Below are 25,760 nucleotides of genomic sequence, written 5' to 3'. Positions count from 1 at the left end.
TAATTCTAGTATTCTATAAATCTTGGTCTCAAAAATTTAAAAAAGTGTTTTACTTTATAAAATATAAAAATTAAACTATCTAAAAAAAGAACTAAAATATATTTTACTTTATATTTTTTCTATGCGTACACTTGGTTTAAGATTTTTTTTCTCTTAAATTAAGATAATTTTTCTATCAGTGTAGTTACAAACTTCATAAACTTTCATACAAAAATCTTACAAAATGAATTACTATTTATTAAAACAATCAACTAATTTAAAACTTCTATAAAAATTGTTTGTAAGAATTTAAAAAGTAATAATTTATAAACAGCAAAAATGGGTTAAATTTGATGACATTGTTAGACTTTAAATGAATTGTCAGACAACAAAAGGGTCATAGTCATCAGTATAGTTAGCATAGTACATTTTTATCCATACATGTGTGTATAAACACATGTATGTGGTAGCACAGGGTGTATGGAATGGAGCGAGATGCCAACTGATGTTCGTTGCCGCGCGTAAAGCTCACCGTTCAACCTTCAACCCTCGAGCAGTGGTCGTGGGCTCAAGGAGAGGGAAATATTATTCTATATACATATACAATCAGCTCTATATACTACAAATTGTACATAAGTCCTCGGTTCCGCCCTTTTTCTGGGAGTAGGGTGAACTTCGGCCAATAGGATTGAAAGCTTTTTTCAAAACCTACCCGACTTACCATCAAAAAGCCTCGACTCCGATCATTGTCAGTCACTGCTCATTCAAGAGTCTGCGACGGAACTGTCTCAGGTATTCAGAGCTCATCCATCGTTAAAACGCACGCGACTTAAATTTTGTCAGATTTTTCTAACCAATCTATATGTCTGCGCTACTCGTAACAATTTTAATAGCTCAGAATTATCAACTATTATTAACCTAAGTGCTAAAAGTGGTGAAAATTAGAACAGAACTAACTTTGTTCTTTTTTCATTTGTGTATTTGATTATTGAAACGTTTCAAAGCTGGCGAAAGAACGGAATTCACTCATGAGTTCAGTTGATAATCGAAGAACACAAATTCCCAATAGAAAAATGCAAACACAATCAAGTAAGTGGATTATTTATTTTTTTTTTTTTTAATAATAAATTTATTTCAATCGGGTGGATTTGAGAAAATATTTTTCTTGTTAATTTTTAAGTAAAACTTTTATTTTTATTGTAAATTTAATTTTTCTCGTAAATTATACTTTTGAACTTTTCTTTATTTTATTTATTTGCGACTTAAATTTACATTAAACATAAATCGAATGAACATAAAAACAAACAAGTAATTATTTTCTCAGAACTTTGATAAGCCCAGTGTTAGTAAAGTACACTGATAAAAAAATTGACTTGACTCAAGAGCCAAACTCTTGAACTAAGAATTCAATTTTGAAGAAAATCATTTTCTTGAGTCAAGAGAAGAAATTCTTGAAACAAGAAAATTTTCTTAGACCAAGAATAATTTCTTAGCTCAAGAATTTATTCTTTTGACTCAAGAAAATTGTTTTCTTCAAAATGGAATTCTTGGTTCAAGAGTTTGGCTCTTGAGTCAAGTCAATTTTTTTATCAGTGTATAAAATAATAATCGTTTGAAAAGTTTTAAGCTCATATATTTATAAAATTCAAACCTTTTATATTTTGTCACTTTGCAACAAAGTATATTTAATATCATCGAAAAATAGACGAAATTACTCAAAAAAAATATATTTGCCATTTAAAATAGTTAATTAGATTTTTCTATTGTAACTTGACCATAAAATACTATTTACTCAACTTTTTCTCCTCGTAAATAAAAAAAAAAAAAAAATCGTTATTGCTTCAGTGAATTTTAATCAAAATATTCTTGACTAAATCCACAAAAAAAAAGTTATTCAAAAGTACACAATTTAAGTCAAAGGAATATAAATTCAATTTTCTCTTGCAAACATTTTTCCTTTCTTAAATAATCAACTTTTAATTCGAAATCCTGATTAGGGCTTATTGTATTGTATTTATATTTTATTTTATATGTCTAATCTCGTGTGAAACAAATAGCATGTGTATTCCTGATGAACCGAGTGACGATAAATATTTTTACAATTTAAAGTCCATGAGAAAATAACGGCAGATGTTTCGGGGGCGATAGACAGTGGGATGCGTGCGTTAAATAAACCTACGAATCACATCATATATCAATTAACAGGTTGCTGGGTGTCATTTGGTCGGCAATCAGTGCAAGCTTAGCAATTGCAATAATATATAATGTATAAAAATAAAAATACTATTAACGAAGCATGTGTACGGTAGTCAGTAAACGTGTATCAAGGGTTCGCTGATGATGAGGTGGAATTCTGGCGTAGGTAATCGACCCGCGACCCCCAGCAAACTTTCAAGTGGGGCAACAGATGACGGTGTCGTGCGTAAAGTATCCCCTTTAAATATTTATCGAAATAAATTTACCTTGTTAGATGTAACATCTAGTTTTTTAAAATAACACATGACGGTGAATTCCCATGCTTCAATGACTAATCACACCTGATATATTCTTGATAATTATTAATGACTGTAAATTATCAGAGGGATAAAATGAAGAAAAAAAAAAAAAAACGGGACAGCTAAAAAATATAAAATTTTCACAATTATTTATATTTAACTTTTACAACTAAAATCATTGTTCTTTAATATCGATTATTGTTATATTTACTTAACAATTGCTGGTCATACATTGTCTATCTCCATTAAAACAATTGTCGCGTGCAATTTGCCACCAATTTGCTATATCAGGTATAGTCTCCTCCAGCAGGCAATTGACTATAATTTTCTATAACTTTAAATACAGTTACAAAACTTCGCAGCCGCCTGTGACAATAAAAAGCCAAGAAACTTTCAAGTTTAAGAAAAAAAAAAAAAAACAACTAATGAACCCAAAGCGTACTTCAGTAAATGACACGCAACTACAAGATACTTTTTTATTTCTATTAAATTCAGCTCAAGGTTTCGCCCTTCACAAAAATATTAATTTTAAGAGTGAATCACATATTCGTACAAATTATTATTCGTAATTATTAACAACTTGCAATTACTCGATTTAAAAGCATGCATTAAAGTTCGTCTCTCGGATATTTTCTGGTATAACTTTTGAGGTTGTTGTCCTTTTAGGTTACTGGCCTTTTAAGGTTAAAATTTTGTAAATTAATAATAGCCACGAGAGTGGACACTTTACTTTTATGTTGAAACAAACGAAAACTAAAAATGTAAGGGAGAAATAACGCACTCGGAGTGCAGGTTACAAACGACCTATGGAAGAAAGACTTGCGGGGTATCAAAAATTCACGCGGTATACAAGTTGTTGAGAACGCCCACAAACTGTCCTCCAACTCGCATTAGCATCTTCTTTTTCTTATTTTTTATTTTTATAATAATTACAATATTATTCTTAGTCTTTTTTACTAACTTTATAGTTATTATTCTTTTTAAATTACCGGTTCGGTTGCTGTGTGCGTGCGTGTTTTGCTTCTGAAGCTCAAGCTTAACTTCAGTTTCCTTTCTCTCTATTTTTTCTGTATGTCCATATATACATGCGTCAATACTTTCCCCAGTGAGGAAATACTTACCCTGTTATTGCGGTGCTTTGAATAAGCATTAATATGAATATACATATGTGTGCATGTACATCATGAGCTTCGATGCAATGCTCACTTCCCTTCGATGCACTTGATGTATTACCTTACTATTAGATTGATTGATTATTCATAGAAAATTCAGTATATACTTAATGCGTATAATCCAAGACAAACTTTTCTTCCAAGTTTTCGGAAGGATAAAAATAAATATACATTTTTCTATCGAAGGGTAAATTTTTTAGACGACTCGATGTCTGGCAATAGTTTTACGAGTATAAATATTTTTTTTTAATTCTCCTCAGACTTAAACAAAAGTTTTTAAATTAAAAAGTTCATAAAAATTTTTCGACAGATATTTTTATAATTTTTATTAGTAAATTTTTAGTTTAATTAATTAATTAATTAAATTTATTATTTTAATGAATTATAAATTTTTTTTTTAATATTTCAATAAAAAATTATAGTTAGTAAATATATAAATTTATTATAAAGCAACAATAGATTATTTTATTGACGTTAATTTTCACAGTAGTAAAAAAGAAAATAAAAATATTTTCACTCATATTGATCAACCATATATTGTCACAAAAATCAACTTATGGTCACGGTGCGACGTGTATTATTGATGTATAACAACAACGTCAGGTCGTGACAAAACGGAATATTTAAAAGGGCTTTTACGATTTAAAGTTTGGCAGGACAGCGTATACTTTGTGTTAAAACCCGTTTACGCGAAAAAGGAAAACATATACACATGAATGACACATTGAAAGTATATTGTTGAATGGATCGATTTGCCGTTGAGTTAACTGGAGAGTTATCCATACATGCCTGTCCAAGTAATATAAATATAATAATAATAAAAAAAAAAAAAAAATAAAAAAGATGATTCTACAATGACATAGAAAAGGCGCGTACGTTTCTCACTGGTTCAAGAGTTTATAATAGACTCTCGGTTGTACTCATGCTCGGTGCTTCTGTCATTTTCGCGATCCGCCCTCACACCATTCAAGCCTCCTTTAATACTACCCCTACCTCGGGTTGTAAGTATTATATGTGCAAGATAGTAAAGCGTAAATCAAACTAGAGAGACAGAGAAAAAGCTAGAAAAGAGCTTATGAATAGCGCTGTTTGAATAATGGACCGGATGTGGCTGCTGGCATATTCAATAGCCAAGTGAGCAACCAGAAACACGACACTCCATCGTATCACGATCTCCCAATCAATCCTCAGGTTCTTTATTCCTATTTAAACGCCCATTTAACTATATAATGCTAGTACATACTTTTCTTCAATGCTTTATTTCAACACACTCTACTATTTTCTTTTATCCTCCTTGCTTCTTATTCCTTCATTTAATGTCTAGTTCCTTTGATTTTTTTCTCGACTCCCTTGTAAGGTGGGCAAGGTGTATGAAGTTCCAGATCAACAACAAATATACTTCCAAGTTGTAAATAAAATTTTATGGTCTAAAAAAATTCGAGCTCTATTTTTTAATTTTACAAATTATTTATTTTTAGATTAGATTTTAAAATTAAAATTACTTACAAATAATTTTTGTTTAGGCCGCATTTTGTACGATATACCTTGCAAAGTCTGTCGCGATCACTCATCAGGTAAACACTACGGAATATTTGCCTGTGATGGCTGTGCTGGCTTCTTCAAACGATCTATTCGACGCAACCGTCAGTACGTTTGCAAAGCCAAGTCTGAGGGTGGATGTATGGTTGACAAAACTCACCGCAATCAATGCAGAGCTTGTCGGCTCAAAAAGTGTATCCAAGTTGGCATGAACAAAGAAGGTACGGGTCGTTTTTTTTTTTTTTTTTTGTCGGTTTGTTAAATGTAAATATTAAATTAATATATTAATAAGCTGTTTTTGTTTTGATTTAAATAGCCGTTCAGCATGAACGGGGACCCAGAAATGCTACACTCCGTAGACAAATGGCTTTGTACTTCAAAGAACCTGAAGCAATCAACAACATTACGGCTAGCATGATAACACCACCGCCACCGGCTACCGTATTGGATCTGGCATTACCGAAAAATCCGAATGATCAGATACGAGCATCTAGTATCGGGAATATGGCTCCTCCCGCTCACATTCATCTTTACTCTGGAAGTATTCCGCTACCCAAAGTCGGCTCTTATCGATCTTATGTAAGTATTTTTTTAATTTATACTCTAAAATTTTTTTTAAATTATAAAAATATTAGTGCAAAAAAAAATAATCTTGATTTTTTTACAAAAATGTAAAAAAAAAAATTTTAAGTCAAAATTGGATTTAGCAATTTTTTTTTTATATTTATTTATAATTTTACTGAAAAATTTTATTTAATAATTATTTTTGTACGTAAAAAAATTTTTATAATATCTGAAAGGATAAAAAAAAAATTTGGCTCACTTTCGATCCAATTTTTAACATTTTGAACTTTATTTAGATTCCTGTCAGTATGCCAGCGATACCATCGATTTCATTGGCAAACTTCTTCACCCCAGACGCAGTCTGTGAGCAAGCGGCGCGCATATTGTTCCTAAACGTCCGTTGGGCAAAGGACTTGACCATGGGCACGGGTCTCTCCTTGGAGGACCAACTGACGCTCCTCGATGCGTCTTGGCGCGATGAATTTCTCATATCGACAGCCCAAATGTCACCCGGACTGGATCCAGGTGTTCTCTTAACCTCCGAGCAGCAAAACAGCCCTCTGGTACTGGAAGTTCACCGTTTCCGCGAAGTAATGGTAGCCATAAACGCCGCAGCCATGGACCCCCATGAGTTCGCTTGCTTGCGGGCCATCGTGTTCTTCACCTCCGTTCTCGAAGACAGCAAAAGACAAATTACTAGCCAGAACAGTGACGGGTCAATGTCACCCCCTTCAGCAACTCTAGCACCTGGGTACCACGTAAAGGACCTCCCTACTATCATGCGGCTGCGCGACGGAGTTTACTTGGCACTAGGACAAATGCTCAGCCGCTCATCCTTCGGGGCTTTGAGATTCGGAAGAATATTGCTATTGCTCCCCTTTTTAAAGTCTGTTTCGAGTGGTGCTATTGAAACGTTATTTTTCCGTCGGACTATTGGTGTTATTCCTATTGAACGGATTATATGTGACGTTTATAAGTCGCAATGATTTTCTTTCAAGGTTACAATTTTATTTTTTAATAAATATAGTTGCAAGTCTTGAAAAAAAAAACTTTCTAAATTTAAAGAACAATTTTATTAAAATTTAGAGCGTTTTTTTTTTTTCAAGGAAATCTGTAAATATTATTTTAAGTGAAGCAAAAGCTGATGTTCAGCGACCGTGTATAGATTACATGCTGTAAATTGTACCTGTAAATAATTGTTAAAGATTATTCATTAATCATTGTAGAGTTTAAATAACTGTGATGTTGACATATCACTAATTTTATTACATACTTGCTTTTGATTAAACATATTATATAGAGTTATTAACATTTTTAAGTATAGAATATAAAAAATTATTTATATTAGTTGATATGCTTCAGCAATAAACTTACTTTTAAGTTTAATCGATAGGTTTACTTGTAAATAGTAGATTAACTACTTGTAAATATTCACGCGATTCAAAATGGGGTTATGGAGTAGCTTAAGAAGCTTAAAAACTTGATTTTTGAGCAATATTTTAAAATTGAAAGATCGGCATTGAAAGGGCGCTCAGAGTTAGAGACTAATTTTTTCCGATAAAATTTTGTCACCTATTTTTTTAAAATTAGCGGTCAAATTTTTTAAAAATAGTTTTTTTTTTTTTTTTTTTTTTTTTCCCCGGTTGGAAGCGTATATTGTCAAAATTGCAACTTTTAGTTTTTTTTAACCATTTTCAAGTTCTTGATTTACTTTTACAACCCTTTTTTATGACTTACAGCTTGAATCATTATTAATAAGCTTAACAAGATTCAAATTTTTTTTTTTATTTCTACCTTAGCTTGTTAGTAATGTTCGACCTTTGTAAAAGAGGGTTGTACCGAAAATCAAGAGCTTGAAAAAGCTTAAAACTGCAATTTTGACATTATACCTCTTCTACTTCATTTAAAAGATCCAAAAAATTAAGTCAAACTTTAAAAAATTTTTTTTTAATTCCGAGCGCCATCGCTCTTTATGATTCTTTCAACACCGTATTTTTCAAATCATTAATTTTATTTATTTATTCAATTAATTTAAGTTTCAAAAACGCCTAGCAGAACCCTAGTTAAATAATGTGTAAATAAAAATTAAATGCATGCGCTACGAAATTAATTGTAACCTTAAGATTAATACTAGTAATACATTGTACAGAATCGCTTCAGCGATTATTAATAAATAACTAAGACTAAAAAATTTTGACTTATTTTTATTAAAATTTCTCGTCACAAATTTGGTTTAAATAATTTGGGAAAAAGCTAAGGTATAGTTTAAAAAAACCGGCCTGGAGATTGTTAAATCTTACCTGGGTCACAATGGCCATGATTTTCACGAGCATTTCACGGTGATTTGACTGGTAATCTTGGTACAAAGGCCCGCAACTCACAACTCTGTTAGCAGTGGCTTAATTCAGTAACATTGTCCAGAGCCTGAACATAAGTTTCATTTGCTCGGGGCTATATAACCCGCGGTACTGTAATCACTAAGCGAGCAGGTAAATAATCGCCTTCTAAACTTTTCCGACTTAAAAAGACTTTGGACTCCAGAGCTACTTTTTATTATGGACGTGAGAGTCTACACACACAAGGTCTGAACTTTTATTTTGTGGAAAAAAATTTTTTTAATAAAAAACGGGTTAGTATTTAAAGACGATTATCCTTGGAGACATATTTTGTCACGCTTTTTAAAGAATCAACTGCGTATTTATTTATTTTTTTAACAAAATCATTTTTTTTATTAATTTTTAATATTTTTACTTGCTAAGAAACAGTTTTTTGTAACGTTTAATCTTCAATATTATTGTGTAAAAATTTTTTTTTCTCAAGTGTAAGTGGATAGCGCATAATAGAAACTTGAGAAAATATATTCTCACGAATTTCTTAACGGAGCGTATGTTAACAAGGATCTTTATATAAAGTTTACTTGTTGCGAAAGTGATGCGGGATAGAGAAAAGCACCGGCGCTCGTTCTAATGGTTTAAGTGACTCTTGTTCTTCGCATGACTGGCTTTTCAAATGTTGTGCCACTTATCGTGTATACGTATACGCGGCACCCTGTGGCATCCCCTCAATTCATCGTTCAACGTGTTTACGACAAATACTCGTTATCGCAAATTGCCAATGAATGGAAAAAAAAAAAAAAAAAAAAAAAAAAAAAATAAATAAATAAATTCCTGCAGTATAAAAATATAAATAAAAATAACACTTAAAAATTATTAACGGCCAAAATAAATAATAAAAAATTGAAAAGTCAACCGTAAAATTTGTTGAAGCAGAATTTAATTCACTGTGAGATCAATGCGGTGTCTAATATTTATTTTTTAACATCCAACATCTGTATCGTTCTTCAGCGGCAACATCAATATAATATATGTGACCGTACTGCACATTATATTATATTTAACATAAGTTTTTTCGGCAACAATTTTAGTGAAAACCTCCAGAGACCGCCCGTTGATTCGTTTCGGCCACTGTAGCCATCATCTAACGTCACTATTACCCCACCAACATTTCACTTTGCCCGGATTTACCCTCGCTATTGAGTCCATTATACTTCCTGACAAATTACTCAGGTAAACAGCCCGCCCAAAGATATCTATGAATGAAAAATACATCCTGTGAATTTACCGCTCTAAGCGCCTAGTGTGACAAATAATTCGTTTCACTTTCTATGCTATCTTCTGACCATTCATTATACTATAATGTCCATTTCAACGAGTTGTTTAAATATTTACACCTATTTACCGCAATTATTGTCCATTCATTTATTTTCTTTCTTTATTTTTGAAAAAAATCACTTATTATTTCTTTTATAAATTTTTAACCCCGGTTAAATTCCAGTTTTGCGTTTTTCTCTATTCAATTCTATAAGTAATTAAATTTAGTCATCAAAAATAAACAAAAATCCAAAAAATATCGAATCCAGTCAATTTTTTTTTAGTTCTGCATTTCCACAATTTTAAATAATTACTGCAATTATTTTCCATTAATTCAATAAAAATTTTCTTTCAGAATTTCAACGAATTTCCAGTTCAGAATTTCCAGTTCAATTCTATCCAGTGTGGTGAGTAATTAAACACAGTAATTAAAACTACTCTATAATAATCACACCGTATGGTAAAAAAATCCGTATGTTTTCGAGCACTAGCGAATACTTGAAACAAACAATAAAGCATAAAAAATATCCATGCATTTAACAGTAGCGCTTCCAGACGATCGAATAGTAACAAACTACTCACACTTGAGCCGAAAATAATTAAATTCATCGGCAATTAAATTAACCCCTCAATATTTAGTTACATATTGGGCGTTTCTCCCTCTCCGATTCTCCGAGACTCTTTATTAAACATTTGGCTCGAATAGGTGAAAAAATTCCAGCAGTTGAAATAAAAGGAACATGAAATGTGGGACCGAATAATATAAGTGTGCATGCGTTTCAAATTTAAACGACAAGTGGTTCCCACCGGGAATGTTACACCTTGCCTCCACGCCTATGTGTCGCGTACATGTATGTTTTGCTGATTTACACAATTGAGGGGTGAGTTTCTGCGCGGGAGCTCAAGAGGCTCGTCGATTGAGGATCGAGGGGCGAGGTAGGCCCAATCTTTAAAAGAAATGCCCAAGTGTAACAGTAACAAAATATAAAACGCTATCGATGCTTGTATATATATACATACAATGAACATTGCCCCGCTGTAATTGCAATTCGGCGATACAATGAACCCTCGACTATGTGTTACATCAATTGGTCGGTCAATTCCCTCGGTCATGCCGGCAGTGTATCAATCTGTGCCTCTGGTTTGTATATTATGTTAGAAGGTCCTGAGATCTACTAAGTTCAAAGCTGCAACACTCGAGAGTCGGCATTGTTTCGAGGCAACAAAACAGAAAAAAGTGTGCTCATGCTCTCATGAGTCTGAGACTGGAGCAGCTTCCATACGTCAATTAATTAATGTGGTCGCGTGATGGGGTCGCGGTTTTGTTTTTGCTCGATCAGCTTGTCATCTTGCCTAGTTTTTTGGCTTATTGTTAAATCGACTGAAAAATCGACTCAAGTATTATTGTGTTATTATTATATGTTATTGATATCAAATCTTCCGAATGATTTAATCTCTATTGAGACTTCAAACGTTCGAACTTTTTAACCCTTGTAATTATTATTTTTTACGCACGCTTTTCTTAAATCGACACTGATAAAAATATCAACGGAATTAGAGAGTAAAAATCTAGAACCAAAAACGTAATTTTGAAGAATTTAATCATTTTTAATCAAACAGAAAAATTCTTGATCTAATAAATTAATTTTTTATTTCAAGAATTTTTCTCTTAAATCAAGTAAATTTTTTTATCAGTAAATATTAATTGACTGAATTTTCTGTAGAAAAATTTTAGTAAATATTTTTGTATACAAACATAGAGAGAAATTTGTGCAATAACATTGTTAGAATTTAAAACATAAACAATAGGAGTAATTTAACAGATATGTACAATGATAACAGTGTAATTGAAGGCAAGTTATGCACGGAGAATTTAGCAGCTGAATCTCAACAATAATAAATTCTATCCTTATAAATGAAAGAATTTTATTTTATAAACCAGAGATAGAGTGTAGAAGCTGGCGTTGAGAGAGCCAACGAATCAGGAAGTTTCTTAAGTCATCCCCGAGCAGTGAAACGCCGTGGACCCTACGCGAAATATTTGCACGTGCGACGCGCCTCGTGTCAGGAATTTAATAAAGCAAATCCGAGCTAGCGACTGAGGTGGGCGTACATTTACCTTGCAAATTATTTACATCCACACATATAACTCAAAATTTAAATAAATATATAAATTTTAGAGAAAAATTGAAAAAAATTTTTTTTCGGTGTAGAACAGCTCTATTCGTTAGGTAAAAACGTAAAGACAGGCGTTTCTATTTCAGTTGCTTGGTTTAATTCTGCAGAAGCAAAATGTTCTATTGTTGGCTCCCGATGATGCATCCATTATGTCTATGTTGATGGGAACAGATTATATGTTGGTCGCTCTAGCTGTCATTGAGGGGTTCATCGCTGTCATGACACGGATGCTGCCTCCAGCTCCCAGAGGGGGTCTTTTACGGAAAAAAGACACTGGTTTATACACACTACTCGTATAAATTATCGAATCTGTGCATGTACATGTGAGCGTGTATTTCTATGACATGATAGTAATAATAATAATAATGAAAATAGTGAGCACATGAGTGTACAATATCCATCAGCTTATAATAGTTTGGCGTATGCCACTCTTCCGCAATACTCTACTTCATTATATATGAGCGAGCATGAAAAAGAATGCGCTCAAGCAACCACCCAGTATTTTATTGGCTATTATTTTCAAAACAAATCAAACGTTTTACTTTAATTGCCATCGGTTCAATAAATAATTATTGTACTTACTGTTTTTTGGGCATTCAAAAACTCATTTATCATTTACATTTGGATTGGAATATTAAACATCAATAGTATAATATATTTTCTCATTAGAATAAACGATTTTACAGTTGGTATGGTGGAAAGAATTATTTATTGAGATTTTTATTATAATTTATGAAAACTACCCCTGCAAAAAATAATTTAAGCCTTGTCTTAAATTTATAATTGAACTTACTTTTTTATTTCACATATTTTTATAAAAAAATTCAAATTTTAAATTATAAAATAGTAACTGTTTAAAAATATCAATTCAAGGATCAAATTCATCATGAAAATTTTTTTTGCATATTTTTAACTTTGAAAAGTCTTAAAAAAAAATAATAGTGATGGAATCAACCCGACTTTTCTCTTATCGATTACCAAAAGTGAAAATAAAGACAAACAATGACATAAAAGCAACCTCATAATGGTATCAACTGGTTTGTCCATAAAAGCCTTCTGTATTTGTAAGACTAAGTCCATCAGCGCCAGATTATTCAGATGGCCAGTATGTCACATGGCTATTATTAGATAGACTAAACGCATCAGGAGGTAGACCACAATCTTCACCTGATCCTGTCACATCCCATCATGACGCAGCAGATTTCCTCGGTCCTTCCATCCTTCCCGAAACGGCTCTATTTCCTTCTCTTTATCTTCCCCGACTTCGAGGAATATACACCCAGGATATATACAATCAGACTTGATTAAAGGTGTCATTGCCGAATGGTTGTCAAAGATTTCTCATTTTGTCTTCTCAAAAGATTATGTTTACTAAAGTCTTTGGCTTTTGAAACACTTTTTAAACGTCTCTTAGGACACTTTCAACTTTCAACAGATACACCTATTTTCATTACGGCCCAAAAAATTCTACCACGCTTCAACGAGTTTTCCCGGCCTTACATGAATCTCGGAAAGTGGTAATCCGTTGACTTTTATTGTTTTCAAAATGACAGTTTTTCGATGCTTATTTTTCTTTTTACACCAAAAAGCGATACTGTTTCTTCATTCTCTACAATGGACAATGAGATTCATCATACCTGCTTAAAATTATTATCTATATTATCCTTTCCAACAAAACTTATTTTTCCACTTATTGTATGAACTGAATTCCTCAAATCATAATAAGTTCTTTTGATTTTTTAATCTTCAAAGTCATCAATTTCACCCGTCTGGAAAGATCTCCAAAATATATCTATAACAGGAACAGAGTCACGTTAAAAAATGGACTGAGTCCTAGAAACCATCAGTGGAAACAAAACAAAATAAGCTTTCTTTTAGATAAAAATATTCTGAATTCTCCGAAAAAATCAAAAGTTTGAATTTTTGGAAATTCAATCCTGCTAGCTTCTTTATGTCCCATATTTTATTTTCTCAACAATTAAATCCACAAAGGAACATCTGTTTTCCAGCATGTAAACTTAAAAAAAAAATTTGGAACAATCCATTAACTCAAAATTTTAATTGCAAATGCGAATCATTTCATCGAATTATAAATATTTTGGATCGATGAAAGCTTCGTACATTTTTCGATTAAGGTATTTAGTACTTAAATTATTCTTTACAATACAGTATCGCTGTTGAATAAAGAGAAAAAAAAAAATATTCTATTTGCCAACGGATACTGATTCCAATTGTTTGGATTGCACGATGAAGAAATGTATCAAGGGGTGAAACTGGTTAAAGTTTTGAAGTCAAACAAGACTATGGAAGTGTTTTTTGTGCCGTTGAATTAGGAGAAAAACTAGTCTCTTTTCATAATGGCTGACTTCATGAAGGCAAAAATCACAAAGTTAGGGACTGCTCGGCTTTCTTAAAGGCCTGATATGATGCTGGATATAGTTTGCCGGCGAGGGGTGCACTATTTAGTCCCGAGGGATGCGCAGCTGTCATCTAGTGCATCCTGATTGGCCATCAGTTACCGTCGGCCATGCTGAATTTTTACGGTCTAGCTTCTTACTACAATGAAATCAAACGTGTTCAAAAAGGATCACTGATGATGCTGTATTGGGATCCAGGATCATCGTCTCCTATTTCACCGGAGAATTAAAACCGTTTTGCTCTAAATAGTAGGTGGCTTTTTTTCTTCAGAGCCGACGTCTATATTTATTTTATTCTTTTATTTTTCAAAAAGTTAACGGATTTACGAATGTATTTTCAGGGCCGCTAAATACACAGTAAAAAATTTTGCGTCAATGCGTCAAAAAATTTTGTGTTGAAAATTTTATAGTGTTAAATTTTTAACACAAAATTATTTAATCCAATGATGAAAAATTTTTTACTGTGTATTGTGTGTATTTTAAATAAATCCGGCTGGACTCAAACGCAAACATTTGAGTTTTCGGTTTGTCACTCTTCAGTGTTATTGAAACAAATCCTGAGCGACGTCGACGTTGTCGTTAATGCAACTCGAGCATATGAAAACGTTTTCAAGTACTTGAGCTTCGAAGGCACCCATTAATGTATATGTATATGAATATGTGTACACGCAGTACACAGATAAGTGTTTGGCTGATATTACAATAAGACGCGGTATGTGCAGTAGAAAGGATAGGAGATGAGAGTCGAATTTATGAGAGGGTTACAGGGATATCATCCACCGCTGGCGGGACGCGTGTGTGGCCACCCTCGTAAGGATTAAGCGCAATTATTGGAATCGCGTACTAAACCACAATGTGATTCACACGCTTCTTCTCTATACAAGATGCTATTTTTTAAATTTTATTGTTTATTTATATTTTGTGAATAAATATCTCTTGTAAAATCAATCAAATTAATTTCAAGATTAAAAAACTTTGAGTTCTGTTTTTAATTTTTTTTTGTGTCGAAATATTCAAAAAAATTTAAACATTATAAACTTAGAAAATAATGAAAAAATTTTTTGACCAAATATTATTTTAAATTTTAATATATAATGACATTAATTATTTATTGCAATCAATTTATTGAAAAAAAATTTTTTTATTTGAACCAAGAAAATTAATGAAGAAGCTTTTGGCTCAAATAAAATTTTTTTCAAAGCCAAAAAATTTTTTTATAAATATTTTCTTGTATTAAAATATTTTTATAAGGAAATATTTAATTTTTTTTAGCTTGCAATAATTTTTAGATTCATTTTTTATTTCTAGATCTTATGCAATATACAAAAATAAATTAATTAAAGTAATAAATCATGAGAATATAAAATTATTGGTGGTATATTATCGATAATACTTCTTAAAAAAATTATTGAATTGATATTCTGACTAAAATAGATAAATTGATCTGTAAAAAAATCATAATTTCAAAAATAACCCCGAATTCTTATATAAAAATCGAAAATGATTTAACAATTTAGAGCTCCAAGCAACACAGTATTATTGTCGTCTTGTTTAACCCCCTCAGGACCCTCCGAGCGACTGGCTGATGGCTTGTTAGGTATAAATAACTCCGATAATTATGTTACCAATGCGTCGAAGGACAAAGAGCTCTTGAAACGAGTAGAGATGAATTGATGCAAGGAGAACTCCAGGCACGAGAGCAATGAGCGTGGATGATGGTTGATGGCTCTACTTCGCAATGCCCGCGATTCATAATGTGTATAAGTATATACTAATACGAGTTCAACAAAACCACCACCACCACCACGACCCACGAGGACGACGATTACGATGATGGTTAGCCTGGTAGCCCAGCTGCCGGTAATCCTCCCTTTGTAATTTACTTCCATGCCCCCCTGACATCAGTGGCGCGGGCCCTTCAGGAGTTTTCAATCCTATACTACAAAGTACACTAAAAGTGCTTTTATTTTTACTAAATTAAACCCAACTCTAACTAAAAAAAATTTTTTTAAACGCATTTCAAAAATTCGTAAATAAAAAATTTTTTTTTCATACATTTATTCATTAGATTAATGACAAAAATTTTCATCAGTCGAAAAAATTAATTTTTTCATCAACAAATTATTAAAAAAATTGTTTTTAATAAATTATTAGACTTCAATAAATTTTTAAGAAAATATCAAGATAAAAAATAAATTTTTTGGAGCTGCGCCAATGCTTGACAGTTGATGTCACTATAGACGTGCCCTACGGATAATAGAGTCCGCGACTTTAATGGACTCGCTAATCCTCTTCCCTGTTTGACGGTGAGGGCACTTTATTGTACGTCACACATATGTGTAGTGTGTATTTATTATTATAGAGCAGATATAATAGAAAATTACCGAATACATAGAAGAGACTGGAGCAGGGGTGGTGACTGCGCGGCTCAAACTTAGGGATGAACTGGCCGCACGTACCAACTCTGTCGACGCGTAATCGTCCTGCTTATGCTGAAAGGATCATCAAAATAGGGACTGCAAAATAGGAGCGATGGAGGCCAGAGCGACAGTACAGAGTTTAAGCGTAAAGAAGACAACTTCAATGTAGAAAAGGACGGACTTTAAGAGACACGTCAGGATACATCGCTGTATGTAGCAGATACGCCCCTTGTGTGCAACCACTGGTGCGATGATACCTTGATTTCTCAAGTGACGAGTCAGGCACCCTCTCACTACTCTGTGCCAAGCAACATACACGTGGTTACTTGTACACACATCTATATATTTAGCCAAACTTACCTGTGATACAAAATACGGATTATATTTTGTTTGATTTAATTAATTCGATACAAATTTTTTTTTTTCAATTCGTGTTACTTAAATTTTTTAATTAAAAAAATTTATTCCTTCATTCAATATGTTTTTTTTTTTTATTTTTATAAGGGTAAAAAAAATCTTACGATTTAATTAAAACCATAGACTTGCAATTATTTTTAATTACCAAGAATTAAGAATTTTTGTTGAAGAAATTTAAGCTCCATTATTTTTTAAATTTCATTATTTATTATTTAAATAGTGTTAAAATCAATTCAATTGAATTTATAGGACCAATAAATTAAAATTACTTCAAAAGATTATAATAAACTTACTATTGTTAAAAAAAAAAAATTACATAAAATCATGAAAGTGCATCTATTTAGGAGAAGACAAAAAATTATTCTTATTAATTAAATTATTTAAAAAAAAAAAAAAAGAAAAAGAATATTTATAATTATTAGTTAATCAAACTAGCTAATAATCATTTTATTTAGTATAATTATTTTTTTAGTTATTAATCCATTATTATTAATTATTAATTAATAATCCAAAAAAAAATTATTTATTAGCCATATATAATAGCTAAATTTGTCATTAAAGACAAATTTTTGGGAATTAGGGAAATAAAGGATAAGGGCGAAGGGGAGGACCTTTACTCAGTAGGAATTTTCGGTAACTGAAAAAGTAATTCGGACAGCCCAGACTGGGAATCGAACCCGGATCGTTTGGTTACGCGCCAAAGGCTCTATCAGTTAAGCTATCCGAGACACTGTCCGTAATTACTATTCACTCACCTAATAAGACCTATCGGGTAATAAACGCCACCGTCCATCTTACGGTAAAGAGCCATATATAATAGCTAAATTTGTCATTAAAGACAAATTTTTCTTTATACTTTATACTAATTATACTTATAATTTTAGAAAAATAATAATTATAATTATTGAAAAGATAAATAGAGTAAAAATCTAAACTGACCATTAATTAGCTGAATAAAAGCGGCAATGAAGAGAAAAGTAAAAAATTCTTTATTGAGTGTAGCTTGAATTACATGATTAAGTAAGTGATCTTAATTATATTAATCATATATCATTACAGAAAATTACACTGAAACAAAGCACAGTAACTAGATTTACAATCAGGTCGCGAGAGTAACTACAAAAATATATATCTACATACATATACAGAAATATGCAGTCTAGTAAGTGAGTAAAGATACAGATCGAGCGGTTACTCCACTTGCTCCCTCCTCTCCGGCGTGTGTTAAAGTGAAAGCAATTGTGCAGGAGAAACGAGCCAGGAAACGTGAGTACTCTAAGCGCGGATTCATTGGGTCAGTGAAACGAAAACTAAACTTGTCAGCTTGAATTTATGTATTAAACAATCGATTGTTCTCTTAAATTTTAAATTAATCTACACAATAACTTTTAATTTTTTTAATTGATAATTAACAATTATTTTAAACACTCTACTGTTCTATTTAATTTAATTTCTTTCATTTAAAAAATTAGTTAATTAATTATTGTAACGATTAATGATAAAGATACTTGAATTATCCCTGGTATTGCGGGTTCGCTTGAGGGTACTGAGGTTGGGGCTGAGGGTACTGAGGCCCAGGAGCTGTTTGGGGCTGCTGAGGCTGCTGAGGTTGGTACTGGGCCGCGAACGCAGCAGCTTGATTCGCGTAATTCGGCTGCTGCGGGTTGGCGCCGTACTGCACTTGAGGCTGGTATTGATGGGCCGGAAGCTGACCCTGGGCAGTCTGGACCGGCTTGGCGGGTGTCGCGGGCCCCAAATTAGGGACAGGCTGCGGTGGAAGATGGATCACTGGCTCTCGTGCCTGCTGGAGCTGGAGCAATTGCTTTATGTTTGCTGGCGCTTGAGAAAATGGTCGATAATTCAATTGCGGCTCTTGGTAATTTTGTGGTTGAGACTGCGCTTGTGGTTGAGCCTGATGTTGAGCGTTAATTGTCATCACTGACGCTAAAATCACAGCAATCTGCAAAACAGAGCGAAAAGTATTTAAATTCCTTTTTTTACTTCGATATAATTTGATGATTTAACAGTTGGGTACTCAATTTAATTTATCGCAAAAAATTAGTGCTTAGAAAATTTTAATAAAAAAAAAAATCACTTGTTAGCAGATAAAAATATAAATTAAAAAAACTTACTGAGAACTTCATGGTTGTTTATTTAATTAGCAGAGCGCTTTGGTCTTGGTGGATTGGGTTTAAAGGGAGTCCTCTAATCAGAGGACGAGATTCTGAACGAACTGAGACAAAACAGCTTGAGGAGACTTCTATATGGGTGTCGTTTTCCATTACCCTTTACTTAGCTTACTAGAATATATCAGCCACCACCAACTTTCATGCACGATTGGCCACAAATTTTTAGCGCAAACCTCGCGATACATTATATTGTCATTATACAAAATATATAACCTATCACGTAATCCAACTTCTCGTTTACCTGCTTCTTGACAGCTTACAAACCAGGAAATGATTGCAAGTTTTATATTTTATTTTTTTCGTTTCCTAAGGTTCATTAAAACGGGAAATATTCACTTCTTGTAATAATTATGCATCAAATATCAATATTTTTTTTTTTTGGTAAAAAAAAAATTTTTTTTTCTGACCATATTCATAAAAGTACAGCCACTAACATTACAAAAAAAAATATGAAAAGAAAAGTGGTTTTTTTTTTCAAGTATGTAAACTAATTTTCTGACGCAATATTAAATTTACACGTCAATAACTAGTCGCAATTTATTTTTACGATCATATTTATCTAGATGTTAATTTCATCAGAGTCATTATCATATTTCTTATTGAAGTTCATTGCCCTGAGTTCATATAGTTAAGAAAAAAAAAAAATATATAAGTAAAAGTACAATTTGAATTATAAGAAAATAAATTTATTTATTTATACAAAATAATTTTATTTTTCAATAAAAATATAAAATCTTAAAAATAATATTTATTATATAAAATAAATGAAATTGATTAAAGTTTTTCTAGTTATACATATTTAAACTATCACATTGCGTGAATGAACCAGTTTTGCTCACCACAGCTGCAAGAGATTATGTTATATATTTTTAACCGTCGATAATATTAATTCTCCACCAATCGGTGTTGATTAATAATTAGTTATTTAAAATAAATAAAATAAAAATATATTTTTATCGCCGAAGAAAAAAAAAAAATTTCATAGATCGAAGTTCAATTACTTGACACTCAATACTGATTTTCGGTAACAGGACGAACGTTATTTTGTGGTGGCTGGGGGAATTGCGGGTACTGCTCCTGAATTTGTCGATTAAAGGCAGCGGGAAGGGCGTTTGGGTGGTATTGCGGCCGGATGAGTTGAGATTGAAGGTTTCGCTGTTGATTGAGTTGATGGTTGGCTTGTTGGAACTGGGGCTGCGCTGGCAAGCCGGGTTGGTAGGCTGGCGACTGAGGTTGAGGTTGAGGCTGCTGGTAGAAAGAATTTGGCTGCTGATACGCTTGAGATTGAGGTTGAGGTTGAGCTAAAGGCGATGGTTGATAAACTGGAGCTACAGATTGAGGTTGCGGCTGCGGATATTGGGGCTGATACTGGGGCTGAGGTTGTGGAGTCGGTTCTTGGTAAATTGGCTGAGCTTGATGTTGAGGCTGTGGTTGCTGTTGGTAAGGCACAATTGGTGCAGGCGCAATTTGCTGAGGCACATAAGGCTTGTCTAACTTGTAACTTATGCTGTTGGCGATGATATCGTAAGGAACTTGAGATTGAAACTGGAGGAGCTCTTTTATCGAACTCGGGAGGTTTGTTGAGTATTGGGGGGAGGCTTCTACTTGTGGTTGAGCTACTCTGCGATACTGAGAAAGATCAACTTCTGCTTGAGATTGCTGATTAGAGTACCGCAGTGCTTGGCGCTTTTGTCTTTGATTGCCAATCAGTTTAGCGGCGCTGTATAAGACCAAAACTCATTATTAGCTGCTAATTATTAACACAAAAATTTAATAAAAATATCTAGCCACCTAAATTGTTCAGGAATAGCACTGGTATAAGGAGTTTGTGCTAAAAACTTCAGTAACTGTTCAATATGAGCTGGGCGATTCGTGCTGTAATGAGGTTGAGGCTCGGCTGCGGGTTGTTGTTGAGCTTGACGCTTTTGACGTTGATGTCCTTGTTGAGCGGCTAGTCTTTCGTATCTGAAATTCGATTTGTTAGAGAAGGTTGATGGTTGATAGTTAATAAAATTAAATGCAGTACCTCAAATGTTCTGGAATACCGTTGACATAAGGAATCTGGGCTTGGAATTTCAATAATTCTTGCAAATGAGCTGGGAGGTTTGATTTGTACTGGGGTTGAGCTTGACGCTTTTGACGTTGATGCCCTTGTTGAGCTGCTAGTCTTTCATACCTACAATTCAAATGATAAATTCAATTTCTAATGAATAGAAAAGATATTTTGAAGTTTTGTACGACTATTCAAATATCAAATTCGAACATGAAATAATTTTTAGACACCTTAAATGTTCTGGAATACCGTTGACATAAGGAATCTGTGCTTGGAATTTCAAAAGCTCTTGTAAATGAGCTGGAAGACTTAATTTGTACTGGGGTTGAGCTTGACGCTTTTGACGTTGATGTCCTTGTTGAGCTGCTAGTCTTTCATACCTACAATTAAATTTTCAATCCATAGAAAAAACAATTTGAAATTATATCGGACTATTAAAGTATCAAATTTGAGTATAAAATCATTTCTACACACCTTAAATGTTCCGGAATGCCGTTAACATAAGGAATCTGTGCTTGGAACTTCAGAAGCTCTTGCAAATGAGCTGGAAGGCTTGATTTGTACTGAGGTTGAGTTTGCCGTTTTTGTCTGACACGTTGGCTGTGACGTACTGGTTCTGGTTCAGGTTGTCGTTGGAATTTCGGTTGGGGTAATTCTTTCTCTTGAGCTAATAAAGCTTCGTATCTGCAATCAAATGGATCAATTATCCAAATGATCAAAGTATTTGTCAAATATCATCAATAAAATTACCTCCATTGCTCAGGAATATGATTTACATAAGGAATTTGCTGTTGGAAGTTGAGCAGCTCTTGAATACGAGAAGGAACATTTGTCTGAAGTTTTGGTTGTGGCTCAGCTGGTTGAGGTTGTTGAGGTTGTTGATAGTTTCCTTGTTGACGACTACGACGAACCTGATCAGCTTGACGTTTCTGTCTGCTGTATCCTCGAGGTCTTCCGCGGTATGGACGAGCTCGTTGTTCAACTGGTTGATGAGCTTCTGCTGGTACTTCATTGACAGTTGGTTCCGATGTTGGAGCTGGACGTGGCGCTGGTGCTGGACGTGGTGCTGGCGCTGGCGCTAGTTTGGATTGACCTTGTTGCTGAGGCGAATACGCCAATGCGCTGTTAAAATCATACCTGACAAGGAAAAAAAAATTTACAAGCATGAAAATGAATCTAATTGATAACTTTTGAACTTTAAAAATTTTTTTCACCTGAATTGTTGAGGAATGATGTTCAAATACGGAATTTGCTGTTGAAATTGCAAAATTTGCATAATTTGTGGTGGCGCTTTGTTAAACACTTTGTAATTCAAATTCTGTTTTTGAACTGGAGCTTCTGGTTGTTGCTGATAAACTTGTTGCTGTTTTTGCTTCCTGCGTCTAGCAACTGGAACTGGAGCTGGTGCGTATTCTTCAGAATCCGCAGCAAGTTGGGCTCGGGGGGTATTGTGGTAGGACCTCCAGTTTACATTAACTCCTGAGTAACACACTTTGCTTCAATAAAATATTCTAAAAGATCAATTTATCGAAATAATTACCGCTATTAGGATCTCTGTACTGCAAAGCACGTTGCGCTCCTTGATTACCGTCATAAGGACCTTGAACAGAGCTTTGACTATGTCCATCAGTGGCTCCTTGAATCTGGAAATTGGCGTTTCCATCAGTAGCACCCTGAATTTGGAAATTAGCGTTTCCATCGGTAGCTCCTTGGATTTGGAAGTTTGCGTTTCCTGCCGAAGGTCCGTAGTACTGAGCCCTACCGTCCGTAGCGCCATGGATTTGGAAATCAGTATTTCCGTCTGAAGCGCCTTGGATATTGAAATTAGTGGTTCCATCACTCGCACCTTGGATTGAAAAATCCCCAGTGCCTAATGAATCTTTTTCAACAAACAATTGTTAATCATTCATTAATAAATTCAATCTTTCAATGTAAAAAAAAAAAAAAATTCAGTTGTGGAGTCTCTGGATTTACCTTTTTGGTCATCATAACTAATTCCCTTTTGATTATCATAGGTTAATCCTTGAGCTTTTCGATTACCATCGCTCGGTCCTGAAATTCTGAACTGAGCTGCACAATATGGCAGTACCACCAGTAGTAATACCTGCAAAGTTAATTAATCAAGTAAAGCAAGTTAATAAATAATTGTGGAGATTATTAAGATAATAAGAGAGAGTAAAATACATTTCTAATAGACCCCGCAGGTGGCGGAAATTAATCAGGAAATTATAAAATGATAATTAACGTCTTGCGATAAATATTTGTCGTGTTAATTTTTTAAAAATCATTAGACTTATCTAGAGTAAGTAGGCACGCGTTTATATTTATAGAGGCAATAAACTATCTTGTTTTCTCGGATAAATTGGCATAATGCTGCTTCGACAAATAAAGTGGAAGGGAAAGTTGCTGGTTCACTAACTGCATTTGCTTTTGCTTGTATTATTTGTAAGGACTTTGACTTACATTATGTATTATATATTATATATTTACACGTATACACAGGAATGGCAAATCCACAATAATGATGAGACTAAAATGCAATTTAACCTTTATGAAATTTAACAAACGACTTGCAATTGCGGTTGATGTCTTTGTTGGTTATTTCACTTTTATGGGGCTTCATCATGTGAAAATTAATGGTTGAGAAACTTTCGATGTTTTTATTCGATGATTGAGTCTAATTCAGTTAAATAAAATATATATAGGCGTATCATTACTCCGATATTACGTGAATAGAAAGTGAAGTATAATTTAGAAGTTGCCTTTCCTCGTATATGTTTATTTGCTACAACTTTTCTGGGCGTGTTATATGTGTTTATGATAAAAAAAGAGACTGTTATTTTATTTATCTAATTTTTTGTTTCTCAATAAGTAATAAATAATTTTACAAAGAAATATTTTTAATAATTACAATTAAATTAGTAAATAATTTTCAATTAAATTTTTGAAAATTCGTTCAATATAAATGAATAATAATTATTTTAATTTTCCGGGAAAAATAATTTATTTAAATTTAATAAAATCAAAATCACAACAAAATGATTTTTAGAGCAGATTAGAGCTCAAAATTTTTTGCAAAAAACACAAAACACTTTTTGAACAAAATAATAAATTAATAATTACTTCACTTTGTTTTTTTGATTAATTTTCAAACAAAAATTAGTAGAAGAATGGTTTATTATTTAATTAATTATTAATAATTGATAAATTTGATTATATGATTAGTATTTTTTTTTAATTATGAATTAAAAAATCAAAAACTATCGCGCGAAATAAAAATTAAATAATTAAACTAAAAATACAAGTGCAAAGGTGTTAATTGGATGCAATATATAATATTTAAAATAACTTACGAGCAATCTCGTCATGATGAAGAGGCAATGCCCTGTCATGCTCAAGGGTGGAGTGTGTCTGAGGCGGGCGCGCGGCTCTCGAAACCACTTTATAGGCGAGGGTAATAGGCGAGGGGATGTGACTCGTGAAACCCACCTCCATTCCCTTTTAAACGGCTGCAAGTTACCCAGCTACTGTCTGATAACTCCACAGATACAATCTTCGCGTCTCTTTCTACAAATAATACCACTAATAATTACAATAAATCATAAATTATTATTATTACACTTGTAATTTATTGTTTAGCAAGTTGAGTTACGGGTCAGGTTAAAATCTCCGACTGAACAAACTAGTTGGACGTCTAACGGATAAACCATAACGTTTTTCATCGCCGCAAGACGTAATTACGAGATTTTTTTTATTTTTGAACTTTAAGTTAAAAAGAAAACTCACTGAATTATAATAATAATAATAATCATTATTATTATTATTATTATTTATAAGGTAAAGTAGGCGAGTAAGTTTCCTATTATAGAGCGAGCATTTTATATCGTAAGAGTTCACTTTTTAGCGGAAGTTCTAATATGGATTAAAAGATACCTCCGATGTGTGTTCAGGAGATCAATGAACTTGTTATAAGTAATTAATAGCTTCAAAGTTTCTTAATTGTTATTTTTTAATACATATTTCGCAAATGTGTAATGGAAAATTTTTGGAAAGCACTTTTACACGTTACATAATTTTTTTTTCCATTTCAAATATTAATTTCCGATTATAAAATCTTATGTAACAAATATTATCTAATTTAAAAAAAAATCAAAATCTTAAATGATGTGTATTAATTCAAAAATTACATAGATTATTGATGGTATGCAAAAACGAAAGGAACATCCAGCATGCGATAGTTTGAACGAGTCCATGTAAAGTCAGTGCACCGTGAAGGCCACGAAAGTGGATCGCTTAAACGGCATACAGCCTTCCTGACCCGGAGAAAATCTCACTATCCTGTTCAGTTCTCCAAAGTGAAATCCAGTAAAATTAACCCCCACCCTCTCCTTCCGTACATTAGATTTATTGATAATTACTGATTAATGATGTCCGAAAAATTCCTTTCAATCAATAGCGCATATTAATACGTCGCGTATGATTTCACATTTAACGTCCATTAGAATATTTAATTCCTGCAATTTTTCTCTTCTAAATTTTTTACAAATACATTCTTATTTATTCTTATTATCCTTTAATTTTCCTCACCAATTGATTTCTATTTAGATATAAATACAACCATGAATTTTTTTATTTAAATTCTTACTTGGAAATTTTCTTTACACTTTACTTAATAATTTCCAACGAA

The 25,760-nt window shown here is 32.8% G+C and overlaps 3 protein-coding genes across 3 annotated transcripts in view; 2 read left to right on the top strand and 1 right to left on the bottom strand.

Annotated features, from left to right (window-relative positions):
• The window catches only part of LOC141529394 (tyrosine-protein kinase Dnt), a 144,410-nt gene that overhangs the window by 15,318 nt on the left and 103,332 nt on the right, over positions 1-25,760 (top strand). Inside the window, exon 4 of the mRNA XM_074245898.1 lies at positions 9,755-9,806. The gene's annotated coding sequence lies outside the window, so the exon portion shown is untranslated. The remainder of the gene's footprint in view (positions 1-9,754; positions 9,807-25,760) is intronic.
• Positions 727-7,941, top strand: Tll (nuclear receptor subfamily 2 group E member tailless). Its single transcript, XM_074246471.1, has 4 exons — positions 727-1,068; positions 5,170-5,406; positions 5,502-5,764; positions 6,046-7,941. Exons 1-4 carry the CDS (start codon positions 1,008-1,010, stop codon positions 6,733-6,735), a joined length of 1,251 nt encoding a protein of 416 aa, XP_074102572.1. The 5' UTR covers positions 727-1,007; the 3' UTR covers positions 6,736-7,941.
• Positions 19,811-24,568, bottom strand: LOC141529715 (uncharacterized). The gene is given in 11 exon segments (XM_074246392.1): positions 19,811-20,740; positions 20,812-20,985; positions 21,047-21,196; positions 21,304-21,453; positions 21,548-21,757; positions 21,824-22,210; positions 22,288-22,552; positions 22,614-22,952; positions 23,048-23,177; positions 24,427-24,540; positions 24,542-24,568. Coding segments are annotated over 11 exon segments (2,658 nt in total). The 3' UTR covers positions 19,811-20,028.

Source organism: Cotesia typhae, unplaced genomic scaffold, assembly GCF_013202065.1.
Source record: "Cotesia typhae breed Kobodo isofemale line unplaced genomic scaffold, CoteBio_Ctyphae contig_48, whole genome shotgun sequence".
Taxonomy (NCBI): Eukaryota; Metazoa; Arthropoda; class Insecta; order Hymenoptera; family Braconidae; genus Cotesia; species Cotesia typhae.
Note: the sequence above shows the minus strand (reverse complement) of the source record. Positions and strands in the feature narration are given on the sequence as shown.

What these genes read in the sequence shown, in the direction of transcription:
- Tll (XM_074246471.1), top strand. Translation starts at nt 1,008, where the DNA reads ATGAGTTCAGTTGATAATCGAAGAACACAAATTCCCAATAGAAAAATG. An exon ending in AAAAATGCAAACACAATCAA is followed by an intron (nt 1,069 to 5,169) that starts GTAAGTGGATTA and finishes ATTTTTGTTTAG; the next exon opens with GCCGCATTTTGTACGATATA. An exon ending in AGTTGGCATGAACAAAGAAG is followed by an intron (nt 5,407 to 5,501) that starts GTACGGGTCGTT and finishes TGATTTAAATAG; the next exon opens with CCGTTCAGCATGAACGGGGA.